General features: G+C 39.6%; 1 protein-coding gene across 5 annotated transcripts in view; it reads right to left on the reverse strand.

Moving 5' to 3' along the window:
- Positions 1-14,605, reverse strand: part of LOC144632254 (uncharacterized) — a 50,160-nt gene that overhangs the window by 25,245 nt on the left and 10,310 nt on the right. For all 5 annotated transcript variants that reach the window (XM_078490853.1, XM_078490851.1, XM_078490854.1 and 2 more), the window contains exons 4-13: positions 14,540-14,570; positions 14,321-14,450; positions 13,151-13,289; positions 9,623-9,798; positions 7,695-7,877; positions 7,040-7,197; positions 6,214-6,422; positions 5,447-5,553; positions 4,378-4,479; positions 3,046-3,233 (exon numbers count right to left, since the gene is read on the reverse strand). In XM_078490853.1, coding sequence (XP_078346979.1) covers positions 3,046-3,233; positions 4,378-4,479; positions 5,447-5,553; positions 6,214-6,422; positions 7,040-7,197; positions 7,695-7,877; positions 9,623-9,798; positions 13,151-13,289; positions 14,321-14,450; positions 14,540-14,570 — 1,423 coding nt within the window. The remainder of the gene's footprint in view (positions 1-3,045; positions 3,234-4,377; positions 4,480-5,446; positions 5,554-6,213; positions 6,423-7,039; positions 7,198-7,694; positions 7,878-9,622; positions 9,799-13,150; positions 13,290-14,320; positions 14,451-14,539; positions 14,571-14,605) is intronic.

The following is a 14,605-nucleotide window of genomic DNA, read 5'->3' on the forward strand; positions in this document are numbered from 1 at the left end:
CCTTGTGTGACGTAGTCATAAGCTGATTCATATTTAATTCGCGTTTCCTCCAGACCAGTGAAGTTTTCGGTAGTGGGAGTTTCATCGCATATTTCCTGCCATCTTTTGACTTCTTTTTCTAGTTCAAATAACTTGTCTCGGCGCTCTTTTGCCTTTTGCTTGCTAAATGAAATTGTTTCTTTTCGTATTCTGTACTTAATTATATCCCAGAGAAGGCGTTTGCTGGTTATGTCCTTGTACTCTTCTAACCAGTTTGGGTATGAATTCTTAATAAGATCGGTATATTCACGATCGTCAACAAGGCTTGAGTTAAACTTCCAGTAAGAGGGGCCCGGTTTATGTTCTACGATCTTTTTAAAATTCAAAGTGATAGCCGAGTGGTCAGTTTTTATTGCCGGGATGATATCGGTGGAAAAAATATCCTCTTGAGTCGAATTACTTATTAACCAAAAGTCCAATCTACGTTGAATTGTAGAATTTGGTTTTCTCCATGTGAAACGCTTTTTTTCTGGGTGATGAATTCTCCAAATATCAATTAACTCGTTGGCTAACATGATGTACTTAACAATTTTCACACTTTTCTGTTTAATCTTTGGGTGACCATCTTGACAATCCAAATCTTCGTCAAAGAAAATGTTAAAATCACCTCCTATGACGATTTTACTGTTTGGGTCAAATTCGTAGCTATCAAGTTTTCTTTCAATCTTTTGGAAGAAAGCTTCCTGTTCGTGAATTTTGTTTGGTGCGTAGATGTTTACAAACAAAAATGGGGTATCTTGTACCACAGCTTCTAAAATGATGAACCGACCGTTCGGATCGCAAAATACGGATTTCTGCTCAAAATCTAGCCCTTGTTTTATTAACACTAAAGTGCCCTTACTATGATTTGAGCCGTGTGAAAATATCATTTTGCCCTTCCACTGCGTATTCCAAAAATTTTCATCTTCACTCGAGCTATACGTTTCCTGAAGGAAAGCAATATCCGCTTTCTGTTTTACAAGCCACATCAATATTGCCTTTCTTTTGTTTAAAGAACGCAAGCCTCGCACATTTAAAGAAACAAGTTTAAAATCTGTCATAGACATCATTAATTTTTGCTATTAAAATGACCCATACAAAACAAAGTCACCGAACAAAAGAACCTAGCCGAAGGGAACAATAACAATGTAATTATTGCTATCAGTATTTACCGCACCTTTAGTATAATGCCCAGTGAAAAAATACCAAAAAATTACCATACGGAAAAAATTGCAGTATATGTAAATTAAATTAAAACTTAGAAACATTCTCTGGATGGTAAATAACGAGAGAAAAATAAATAAATAAGCGAAAAAAGCCAAAGCTTACCTCTTGTGTGATCTTTCGGAAGCAGAAAAGGAAAGATACACCGTACATATAAAGCCCCTGCAGCCTCATAAAGAATACTAAGTGGTCGATATGAAGATGTTAAACTCTTATGGCTACAATTAGAAAGTTTGAAGATGGTTCTACGGAACCATTTAGGCTTACAGCCTGAGATAATGTTCAGTTCAGTTCCAGTTTATTCAGGGAAAAACATCCCATCGATGTATAACATGTCAGGCCTGCTTTTGCTGAAGGAAGCCCTTTTCCCATCCTTTTTTGCGTCCTTGAGCTTCTTAAGTTGTCGTTTCCGAGATGTTTGGATTTCTTCAGGGTAATCATTGAACATGGAGAAATCTTTATCACGCAGGTGCTTTCCCAGCGAAAGAATTCGTTCTTTGTCCGGGTATTTGAGAAAACGCGCGATGATGGCTCTCGGACCTTTATTTCTCGGCTTGCCCAGGCGATGAACTCGCTGGAAATCGATGTTAGCTGTATCGGTGACATATAATTCGTTCGCCATGAAATCTTGTAACACTTGGAGGGTGTCTTCGGTAGCGTCTTGAACTTCTGGCACGCCCGTGATAATTAGATTTTCTCTTCTCGAGTACGCCTCCATATACAGCAGCTCTTTGCTGAGTTGGTGAACTTTTGACTCTTGCTTCTTGAAATCTTCTAAGGTTTTGGCGTTAAATAAGCTCTTGTTTTGTTCGAATTGCTGATTAATGAATTCCGCGCTTGCTTTCACCTCTCCGAGTGATTTATCATGGCCGCGGCATTTAACTTCTAATGTTTCGACTTTTAGGTCCAATTCATTTACGCGAGACTCTAGCTTTTCAAGCTTCGCCAAAGATTTCGTTAACAGGGTCTCAAGCGTGTCCAGTTTACCCAGCCTTTCCAAAATTTGCTGTATATTATCACTGACCGACATGTTTAGAGCTTCGCCTACGTCTTCGTCTTCGCCAAACTCACTTCTCTTCTTTTTATCTACCGGAGATGACGTCTCACTATCTCTGCTTTCTATGCTTGAGTTGCTGGTTACTCTAGATCTCTCCTTCCTTTTTTGAGATTCCATAAAATACGACCAAAAAACATCAATAAACTCGCAAAGGCATGCGGAGCTTTGGTGGGCACGTCTTACTCCGACGCGGTCATGCCCAGTCTCCCCTAAAAGTTATTATGGCTCCCTTCTTTCTTCAACAACAATTTACTTTAAATCTCAGCTCAATCTTGATGTACTAGGTGCATTTTTATGTACGAGAAGACCTATTCGCTAAATTTAGTACTTTTTACCGAAAAGCATTAAAATCCCCGTGACAGTGCCCCTTTAAAGATGATTTCCAGTCCGTACTGCGCAATCTCCGCCTGCAATGTTTGCGAGTCTCACAAACAGAAGAATGTTTACTAGCAAAAATAAAAATTCCGGGACAAAACTTACCTTTTTCTTCATTATTAACGCCAGATATCCTTGCAAAACAATAATAACGATTAAAAGAAGCTCGATGGTATTTCAAACGGACGTTTTAGCTCATCGTGAATTGTTAAACGAAACGATCCGTAATGGCGAACTAAAAAACTTCATGTACGCTATCACCGAAGTGAAACGTTTCAACGAATTCAAAACAAAAATGAAAACAAACCCTGAGTCTGCACAGTACGGACTGGAAATCATCTTTAAACTGTCATTATCACTAACCTACTTACATTCAAAGGCGTATTTCCTAACGAGTCGACAGCATTGATATCGGCCCTGTGATCAGTGAGGTATTGCACAACTCCTCGACTGCCCACAGTGGCTGCAACATGAAGAGCGGTGCTCCCGTCAGAGTTTGGTGCATTAACATCCACGCCCAGTGACACAAGACGCTGAAGCTCCTCCGCATCGTTTTTCACTTAGAAAAGGAAAATAACAATCACGAAATAAGTCCAGTTTTAAATTGACCAAGAAAGTAAATTCGTGTTTTGGCTCAGTGGTACAGGTCTGCGTTCTAAAGCGTGCGACCCGGGATCGACTCTCATACCCTGTGGCTAAAATTGTTTTTGTGGGAGGCGCGGTGGCCTAATGGTTAGCGCGCTCGCCTCCGAGTCGAACGGCCCGGGTTCGAGGCCTGGCCGGGGCGCTACGTTGTGTTCTTGGCAAGACACTTTACTCTCATAGTGCCTCTCTCCAACCCAGGTGTACAAATGGGTACCGGCGAATTTACTGCTGGGGGGTAACCCTGCGATGGACTAGCATCCCGTCCAGGGGGGAGTAGCAATACTCCTAGTCGCTTAATGCTACGGAAACCGGGATAAGCTCCGGCTGTATGAGCCTCATGGCTCGGACACAGACTTTACCTTGGTTTTATGCCTCTGACTGAACTCTGTTATTGGCCAAGGAGTTTTTGCAACATATTCTAACCAATCAGCGAAAATATCTGTTGTTTTTTTTTTTTCAACCAATCAGGAGCGAAACAAAAACCATTCTGACTGATTCACTGGTCAAAGTGAATAACGCTATCCACCTGATAACCCACTATTCAGTGAAAAGCTTAGTTTGTTTTGTCGACACTTCTCCACTAGACAGTAATTTATCCCGCATAGCATAATCCATAATTACTTTGGTTTCATTGTAACGACCATTACCACAAAACGCGCTATAAATCACAGATCAGAACTCATTCCAATCCCTCTGGAAGTTTTTGCTTTTTATTTGAGTTATTTTTTTGAATTGAGAGTTATTTTTAGGTGATCTTTAATGAAAAAAAAAAAACATCGTTTTTTAAAACTCACAGAGAGACGAGTGAAAATGGGAGGACTAGAATTTATAAACTACTGTCTTTTAATTCTTTCAGAATTGCCACAGGAATTGCCTCATTTTCATCTCGCAAAGCAGCTTTGATTTTGAACCAAATTATAATTCTTCCAAGGATCAGAATTGAAAGAAATAGTGAAAAATTAAAGAAAGGCAATTAACACACACTTTTGAATTCTTTTGCGTTTGGGCTTGCGAGGTCATTGCAAAATATACTTCATATAAGAAGCCTCCAATATTACCAACAGCGCTGCACAGCAAGTCTCCCACTCCATCCTCACACCATCCAGCCCCGTGACGTAACAGACACTGCACCACTTGGTCATGACCATACTGAACAGCTTCTGCAAAACAAACACCACTGGAAATTTACAGGCAGGACTGTAACTGAAAACTGTTCTCAGGAAACCAAATGGGGAGGGGAGGGGAGATGAAATGAAATGAGTCTGAATTGACTAGCCGCACATCCACAACTAAACATGTTAAATTACAAACATATTGCTTACCGAGATGGCCTCCCAGATAAGACTGGTGGTGTCTTGGAGGTCTCCTCGCCCTACTGTAGAGCCTGGAGCACCATTGCTCTGCAACTTTGAGCCCTAATATCTATTTTGCTACAGCGTGGAGCTCTGAAAACGTTTACCACAGAGCCCTAGAGCGGGTTTTTGGAGCTTTATACCCCTTTGGGACCCTGTATTATATTACCCTAACCGATTAAGTTACGGTCCATGCTCTAGTCGATTAAAAGAGTCAAACGTTTCTCTCTTTTAGTCAGTGAACTTTGAGCAAACACCTATCATAATTAGGCGTGTTATGGAGAGTTTTGGATTTAACGCCTCTGCTTGTCTTGTCAAGCAAGTTTGACTTAACTTCACTCCGTCATCAAAACTTTGTTGATGTGGAGCAGTGAGCTTCACGTTTTCAGATTGGCAAAATTGTAATGCAATCTCATCCTTCCATCTGTTGGTCATCCTCCTCGATGGATTTTTGTTATTTTCAAGTACCTCATTTCAACATCAAACCAGTATTGCTCGGTTTTTCATGATATTCAGCGTACGTTTTGGCGTTTCTTGGTGTATCACGTAAAAATTGATAAGAGCGCCCTGTTCAGTTTCAGCAAGATAGCTTAATATCGGGAACCAGCCTTTTCCAGAGTCGCTGCTCTGTAATTTTCTCCCCTTCGAACATTCAACGGCCCTCGTGGCGCGGTGGAGTGAATAAACGGCAAGTTCAACACCTAAGCGATTGTAACTCAAAACGTGAGTGAAGAATAAAATTTTTCTGTACTCAGCACACGTCAGTTATTCTTACCTGACAGCGGTGATGCTCTCCAGCGGTCTCTCGCGTGAATGTCTACACCAGGCTGTCGTAGAAGGAATTTGACGCAATGGAGATGCCCATGCATAGAGGCCACGTGACTAAGAAACAATGGGAAGTCATTACAACAGCTACAAACAAAGTCCGCTGGTCAACGCAACATTTATTAGCATCCTTGCTTTGATCTATACGAAGCAAAAATGCCAAAAGGCATATAGAATTATGCTTACTCTGGAATTTTCACTTCACGATTTGAAAATTATTATGTGTCGATTGCATTCAAATGTATAAACAGAGAAGGAAAGAAAAGAAAGGGAAGTATTTTTTAGAATTCACAGCTGACACGTCTTCATGCGCGGTTGCATTTTGTTGATGAAAGGCGGGAAACAGGGAGCGCGGGGCTTGATGGTTAGGCGGCGAAACGCGGAGTTTTCCGATTGCAGCAGGCCCTATGCTGGCCGCACTCCGCTAAGGAGAGAGGTCTGGGAATGAAGCAGAGTTTAAAAACCGTTTGTGTTTCACTTCAGTCGGGGGAACAAGTACCAGTTGATGGCAACATCACTTCTCCGAGAAGTGACTGAGCCCGTGGTTTTCGCCCCAGGAGTTGCTAAGCAACATGACGTAATTGCACCCGCGTTTGCTTTCGGAGTACTCATGAGCGCTCGCACTAGTTTTTGATTGGATGAAGTAGTTCGAGAATTTCTCTAGTGCTTCAATGAAGATTTGCCAAAACTGACACTTATTTCCGCGACTGCACTTACAGTGGTGTTCGTTTGTCAAAGTCCTGCACACCAAAAGACACTTGTTTAGCAACCAAGGCATCTAACTCTTGTAAATCCCCAGCAGCCACGACCTTGAAAAGCTTTCGGTGAAGAGACTCCTTTTCTTTGCCCAAAGCGGATGACGGTAAACTTTTGGGGGTCTCATAGGAGCCAAAAGCTTCATCTGTATTGCCTAGGTTTAAGCCAACCTAGAACAAAGACAACAAAAAGTTAAACACAACCAATGAACGATTTAGAGAAAAGAAGCCCCTTCATGTAGCTTGTCGTGCATTTTGAGAAAAAAAATATTGTCAGCCAAGGGTGTACTAGAAGTGCAACATCAAAAATATTTGGTTTAGACTTGTTCTACAATCATTAGACGCAAAAATATTTCGAGACAACTTCTTCTCTTATAAGGTTTGACTACTTTGTAAACAAAAGGAGATGTTTTGTTACTTACTATTAAAGCAATTACATGTGTAATCCAGGACTATTAGTTTTTGGAATATAAAGAACGACGAATTAATAGTTATACATACCAAAATATCTAAAACAAAAACTGATAAAGCAGGTTTTTATACTGGCGTCTTTTTGACGTGTTATCAATTTTCCCGCCTTTTACCCTCACCATCCAATAACGTTAAAACTAAGAAAGATACTAGACACGTAACACGAGGCTACTGAAAGCACAACTTTTTCTTAAAAATCTTTTGTACAGAAGCTTTTTCGTTTCCAAATACCAAAAGGCTTGACGTTTGGAAAGTATTTAGAAAAATTAATTTTAGTTAAATTAAATTTAAGCGGAAAAGGAAACAAATTCACTTACAGTTAATCTGATTAGCCAAGTCATTAGATACGTCCACAGTACAGACCACGTGACGGTAACGACCACGCCCAGTAACTGAACACCCAGCTGAGCACCATTGGAGTAGAAAGCGCCATCTGCACTCGTCACATCTTTTGAAGACTTTGTGAACAGACCAGCTGTATAAATGTTACAATCACAGTAAATATCTGGTAAATATATAAAATCAACTGAAACCATCAGTTATATTTATAACAGCCACCTCTCTAAACAACTAGGATTTTTTCGCCCCGATTGTGCACCCATGCACACACTTAACCCACTGACCCCCGGAGATTCTGAAAAAAGGTATTTTTTAACATTTTCTGGTCAGAATTCAATTCCAGTCGCGAATTCTTGCCTATTTTTTATTCTATTTCTTATTTGCGCTTCAGCTTTTGAATGCTATCCTTTAGGGCCAAATAAACTTTGACTTACGCCCAAATTGGTCTCCCTTTGGGGTTTAAATCAAATTTTCTAGATAGTGAACATCTCCCTTAAACATAGGAGTCCCCCCTTATTATCTGTCGCTTCTATATATTATATTGAATTATGAGCCCACTGAATTGAATTGATTCCACAAAAAACCTTTACAGTATGAACAGCTGAAGTTTAAAGTCATTTTTTCAATTTTTACCTGCCACTGCTGCAAGAATGCCAGGAATACCATGGACATATGTGATATCATGCATCCCTGTGCTGGTCCATAAGGGTTTGTATTTCTGAACGGACCATGAGACAACAGATGATATGAGACCTATAACAAGTCCAATTATCACTGACGCCCACATCTCTACTGAACCAGAAGATGCACTTACACCTGATGTACAAGAGGAGAAAAAGAAAACAAAGTTGTTTAGATGTTATGTCATATTACAGTTGAACCTCTCCTTATGGGCACCTCTATAAGAGGGGGACTTTGGGGTTTTCGGTTTCTCGGTTTTGGCCATTTTTTAGATCGGTTTTTCGGTTTTCGCAACAAAAAACCACGGTTTTTCCGTTTTGGTGTCTTCTTCGGTTTTCGGGTTTTCGTTCTATTTGCATATGGGTTTTGTTTCTGGCAAAAATACCAGCGGTTTTTCGGGTTTGGTATTTGCTCTGGTTTCCGGTTTTTCCAATTTGTTTTACAGTTTCTCTGAGATCATGCTGGTAGAAAGAAAACCTGCTTTTATGTTTAAAATGCAAGTTAGAGCAGTGTAATTTAGCATGTTAATGAACAAAAATGTCAAGACTCTTTAAAAAATTCCATTCTTCCTTCTTTCAAAATCTCGAGGTTCAATTTTAGGTTAGAGTTTCGGAATTTGGAATGTTATGTTCAGTTTTCGGTTTTGATCGAAATTCACTTCGGTTTTTCGTTTTGCATGATTTTTTGTGCGGTTTTTCGGTTTCTTACAGACCCCAATGCCCCCCTCCTATAATACTGCCACTCAGCTATGCATCAAGCCAAGTGGCCCCTACTGCCAGAGCTTACATGTATCCCAGTTTCTGTAGCATTAAGCAACTTGGAGCATTTCTACCACGCCCTAGATGGGATGCTAGTCCATGGCATTATTACCTACCAGCACTAAATTCCTTGATACCCATTTATACACCTGGTTGAAGAGTGGCACTATGAAAGTAAAGTGTCTTGCCCAAGAACACAACACAGTGCCCTGGCCAGGTCTCGAACCCAGAGCACTGGATCCGGTCCAGCACGCTGTCCATTAATAATATAATAATATAATAATAATAATATAATAATAATAATAATAATAATAATAATAATAATAATAATAACAACAACAATAACAATAATAATAATAATAATGGTTTATTAACAGTATATCCATAATACATGGCTCTTCACCTGTTAATACTAACTTAGGCCACCACATCTCCTTATTTAATATAACGATTGTTTATTTCTGTGAGTTGTGCCAGTGTATGCATCTGTTTTGGTGTAGAAGCAAAATGCAACTCGCCATGAGTTAAAAATTTAATATTAACTATTACTATGAGGGAAGTGTCGGGGCAGACCACTGCTAATATTTATCATACGTCACTAGTATCTGCATTATCATGATAATTAATTTTTTTTATTTTTTTTTATTATTATTATTGCAACACACACACACACACAAAAAAATACATCACAAAAAAGTAAACAATACAGCTACTTACAGACCAATTGCATACAAAACTTAAGATAAAATAACTTACACTTATTTTACACTTGTCATGTAATATATACAAAGTAATACAAAGACAACTAAAGGGAAATATACGCTGGAAATAAAGTAATATGAGGGCTATGCATTAGATTAATATTTGAACATATTACAACTTTGTTATTATTCTAAATTTTTTTTTTCTTTTTATATAGTGCGAGCAAAGTTATCTATTTTTTATTAATTGTGCAATAAGATACCCGGAGAAAGTTATTCAGTCATTGTTTGAAAATGAGAGCAGTTTTCTAATTTCCATTGAACAGTGACTTTACTCACGAATTCATTGACAGAGAGTTTTTCTCAAGACATTTAGAAGCATAGATATATTGTTATCATGATAATTAATGTCCAAGCATACCTACAAGACCAACCATGATGCCTTGTAGAAGATCTGTCACGATTAAGTTCTTCCTGGTTACATAAGTCACGATTAAGCAGCTCACTAAGGACGTACAGGCAGAGAGATGGGAGTTAATAAATGAAAGAATGGCAGCATCGCTGAACTTGTATACAGATCCAACATTCACAGAGTACCTGGAAAGGAAAGAACAAAATACAAGAAATGAGAATTCACTATAGGATACGTACTACAGCTTACTACAACCCCAGACTTGGGAAGGTTGTAAAAACTTGCCCGATTAGAGAGAGTTTCGAATTCAATTTATCAATCGCCATTCCTGTACTGCTGTAGCATCCCCTCATTCCCCACTATCAATGTTGGTCCCTCACTTTACAATCTTGTACTATAACATCGCTTTTCGCTCAACATTGAATAGGGGAGGGAAAGGCTGGGAAAGAACAAAAGGGCAAAACTTTTTGTCCGGGGTTGTAGATACTTCAATTATATATTGAAAAAAGGGAAAGATAAGTAAGATTAAGGTACATGAATGTTAACATTGTACAAACTGTTCAGAGCCATAGGCAGAGGGGTGGGATGGGTGGCGCATGGGCCACACAGGTTCACCTTATAGCAGAGTGAGGGTTAAAATGACTCTCAGAATGCACTTAATTTTTCAAAATTTCTAAGGGGAGAATACCCCGGACCTCCCCCACCCTCCAAAGACGCTCATGCCTCCGGTGCTTGCACCCACCCGTGAAAAATCCTGCTTACCACCTTGCTGTTGGTGTTTAAACTGTGATTTATTAGTATGAGACAACAATAAGTATTGCTAACACCCCCCCCCCCCTACCAAATCTTTTGTTTACCATTTTAGCCCCAGGTTTTTTTATAGAGAAAAAAGGGGGGCTTGGATGCTAGCAAATTACTTATTTTTTTTTCAGTTAAAGTTACCCACAATTTTAACACTGTTCTCAGTTAACATGCTTATTTATATCTTTTTAGTGGATCGCGGGGGTGGCTAGCCACCCAATCCATTCCCCCTGTCAGTTAAAGTTACCCACAATTTTAACACTGTTCTCAGTTAACATGCTTATTTATATCTTTTTAGTGGATCGTGGGGGTGGCTAGCCACCCAATCCATTCCCCCTGGATCTGCCCCTGCCTTTAACTAATGAAATCCCTATCTTTAATGCACCTCTAGCTTGAAAAAGGTACAGTTGTACCTTCCCATTATTCAAGGCTGCTGCCTAACAGGCGCCCGGTCGCCAGGGGCGCCTAAGTTACGAGTGCGGGCGACTGAATTTTTGTTCAAGGAGCCCGCATGGGCGCCTAAACATTGATCTTCCACTCCCATCCTTTGACTTCATTTTCCTTGTAACCTTGTTTCATTGGCATAAAAAATCCCATTTAAAACAAAAAACTGCTTCATTTTAAACGGAAACGCTAAAATTGTTCGCATTTAGCGTATCAAGTACGTAACGTGTCTTTGCAAAATTTAGCAACTTCGAAACCATTCGCTTTCAAGTGTTTAGGACTGGGTCTAACTTCCAAATATGGAATGTGTTATGTTCTGGATTACGTTTCATTTGCTTCGTTGACGTTTCGGAGAATTTTCGAAGTGAATCTGAAGAAATATTTACGGATACAAAAGTGAAATCAATCTGTTTGCTACTGCAGTCATGGATCAGGTCTGAAATAATTTTAATCTGCAAACGCTTGATACAAAAACCTTTCCCACAGGCTTAAACTTACGTAAAACAACGTGCAAATATCGTGATGTGTACACAAACTTATGTGGCGTGTTTTACATGTAATTCAGCTTAATCTATAAAGCATTGAACGCTTAACTTTAGAATGAACATAAAGTGTATGCCTCTTTCTTTTCATGTGACATTTCATATCTGCTGCCGCTTTTTTGTGGACTAAGGTTGTTATTTTCAACGAACTGTTTCATGTTTTCGCATTTATAATGAGGAGCATTCTCGGGCATTGATCCGTAACTAGCAAATTTTTGTGCTGGAAACCTCAGTGCTTTTTGCCTGCTCAGATGTTCAGTTTGAATAAAATGAATTGCTTTTGTTACTACATTAATTTTATAAACAACTTATTTGATGAGTTAAGTAATTTGAAGTGTTTTCACAGTTTAAATTTTCTGTTCTATTTTTGTCAACTGGTTATCATGTAACAAAGATAAGATCATAACTTAATTAAAGTGTTTACACAGGTGTTTTTGACTTCTGATTGCCTTTTTCTAAACCTAGGAAAAATTGACCTGCTTAATTATTGCTTCTTTTTTAACCTTGATTACTAAAATATTAATTGAACTGGATTTTCCTGCTTCCTGTTCATTGATTTTCTATGTGAAAAGAACTAATGAAAGTACATGAAATGCACTCAGACTGGCACTGGCTTAACAAATGAATTAACCCTTCGTGCTTTCAACTAAATGCATGTCAGTTTTCATTGTTGGTTTATTTCTCCCAGCCCAGTGTTTTAATTGAAAACCATCTGTGAACAACGATGCCGCGATGATTTTATTTACGTTTAGGAAAGCCTCTTTCTCTTCCGAGTTTCTGGACTATATTCGTCATACCGCCGATCGGTTTCCCGGCAAATGCTACCCTTTTCTAGACCAAAACTCTCTGAAATTTCTATACCCTATCCCACACATAACTGCTTGAAAACCATACCCTTCACAGCGGCACATACCTATATAGCTCATGTGTGGGAGTGCCCCCCCCCCCAGGTGAAATCCCCACCCTTTTATATACCTGGAGCCTGAAAAAGGTATCCCTGTTGGATGGAGCCTCCCCATATACCGTATTTATTCAATTAAGCGCCCAATCTCGAATAAGCGCCCACCCTATAGGTAGGAAAAGTCAATAAGCGCCCAGCCTCAAATAAGCGCCCACCCCCACCCTCCTAAAATGAGGGCATAAAAGGAATTTTGATTATTGTTGAAGTTGAGATTAAAATTGACTAAGTACTACAAAGAGACTATCCCGAAGACCGAATTTTTTTATTTTTTTACTGAAAGTTTTTTAATGAACATTTAAAATTCAGCTTAAGTACACCTTCACGTTTAATTATAATACATTGTTTTCTTGCAAAATAAACGTACTACTTGCAAAAAATGGTGAAAATTTATTAAGTGCCCAGCCTCGAATAAGCACCCACTTTGAATAAGCGCCCACCCTCAAGATCCAAAAATTTAATAAGCGCCCAGGGCGCTTAATCGAATAAATACGGTAGTCCACTATAGGGAGTACCCCTAGGGGACATTCGGGTATATTATAGCAATAATGTCGGGGGAAGGTTCAATCCCTGGGCCCCTCTCCTAGGCCACATAGTCGACCACATATTTGCCTAAGTTACCCCCACCCCCCCCCCCCAGATTTGTCTTCGGCAACTTAAGCTGGGCTCCTAACATAATGGCTTGGGCTCCTAATTTTAGGCAGCAGCCTTGTTATTACACCATTTTATACTAAACATTGTGTAATAACTAGTAAGAGTGCAAAACAAGAATAAAAAAATAATTATCTTTACCATCCCAGAGAAGTCATAATCCCTCCAAGAATAAGAAATACATTTTGAGAATGCAGCTGCTTAATCTCTTGATTCTGTTTCTGTGTCTGGTTTTCATGAACCTGTTTAAGGATCTTGGTGAAAACAAGGGCAGATGAACCTATCATGTATAATACCAAAAGGTAAGACATTAGTTAGTATAATATTTAGGACTCACTGACGTAGACCACCAAAGTCTGGTTATAGGGTGGTCGTATTAAAAGGGTCCTTAAATTGATAAAATCAATGTGACTCATTATCGAGGCCCTGCCAGGGTAAATTCCGACAAGCGACATGGCCCAAAAAGTAGCGACAGCATACTAATAAAATTGCGACAAACGACAACCCTTATGGAAAAAACTTAAATTTCGACAAGGACAGGTAATTTTCCTTCAATTTAATTACCGACAGCGACATGAAGAGCAATAAAACAGCAACGTAGCACATATTTAAATTTAGACAAGCGACACGGGAACCCCCCCCCCCCTGGCAGGGCCTCATTATCTTCAAGTCAAAATGAAGTTATTGATGAGGTCTAGTAATGTCTTGTCTATCTAGGCCCATCAGGCTGGTGCTTATCTTCACATTTGCATAGCATAGAAGCAACTAGAAATTAGTCTACCCCCTGCTGGATGGATGCTAGTCTATTGCAAGGTCACCCCCCAGCTTTAAATTTGCCGCTACCCATAAATACACCAGGGTACTTCACTTTGAGAGTTAAGTGTCTTGCCTAAGAACAAGACACAATTTCCGGCGGGCCCAGCCAGGGCTTAAACCTGAACAGCTTGATACATGGTCCAGCAGTCACTAAACCACCAGGCTGCCAAACCTTCCATAGCCAGTATAAGGAGATGGTCCTATTATTAAAGTGGCCGATTCAGACACCTGAACTCAGACCTATAGAATGCCCATTAAGTGTGTTACTCTTCTAATTCAAGGAGCTTTATCAGAACTGTCCTCTTAGAATAAAAATTATTGCAGGGTGCCTGAAGGTTCTTATGTAAGAAATTGTGGGTGCCCAGCTCTTAAAAACTTTTCTGATAGCAAAGTTATACATTAGTCACCCAAAGACAAAAGTAGGTTGCCTGTGGCAGGTCGGGCTCTGCTAGAGCACAGCTCTGTCTATAATACCTAACATCATTAGGATGTCACCTGTTGAAGTATGCACAGTCAAGCTCCCAGACTGATCCACAATTCCAAAGTGATGATGAAGCCATCCTTTTCCTCGTATCCAGTGGGTCATGGGGTAGTACACAAAAATTGGCCACAGCAAATAAATCATCTACAAACAACAATAAAACAATTATAAGTCTCTGGGGGACAGGAGGCATGAGGTATTGACATGAGGAAGTGTGTATCAAGTGTTCTCACCAATGCTCCAAGAATGTTGATTTTCTCTGCCCTAAGATGAAAGGTCAAAAGTACATTACCAGCAAA

The sequence above is a fragment of the Oculina patagonica genome, chromosome 12 (genome assembly GCF_052425735.1).
Source record: "Oculina patagonica isolate OP01 chromosome 12, crgOcupat, whole genome shotgun sequence".
Lineage (NCBI taxonomy): Eukaryota > Metazoa > Cnidaria > Anthozoa > Scleractinia > Oculinidae > Oculina > Oculina patagonica.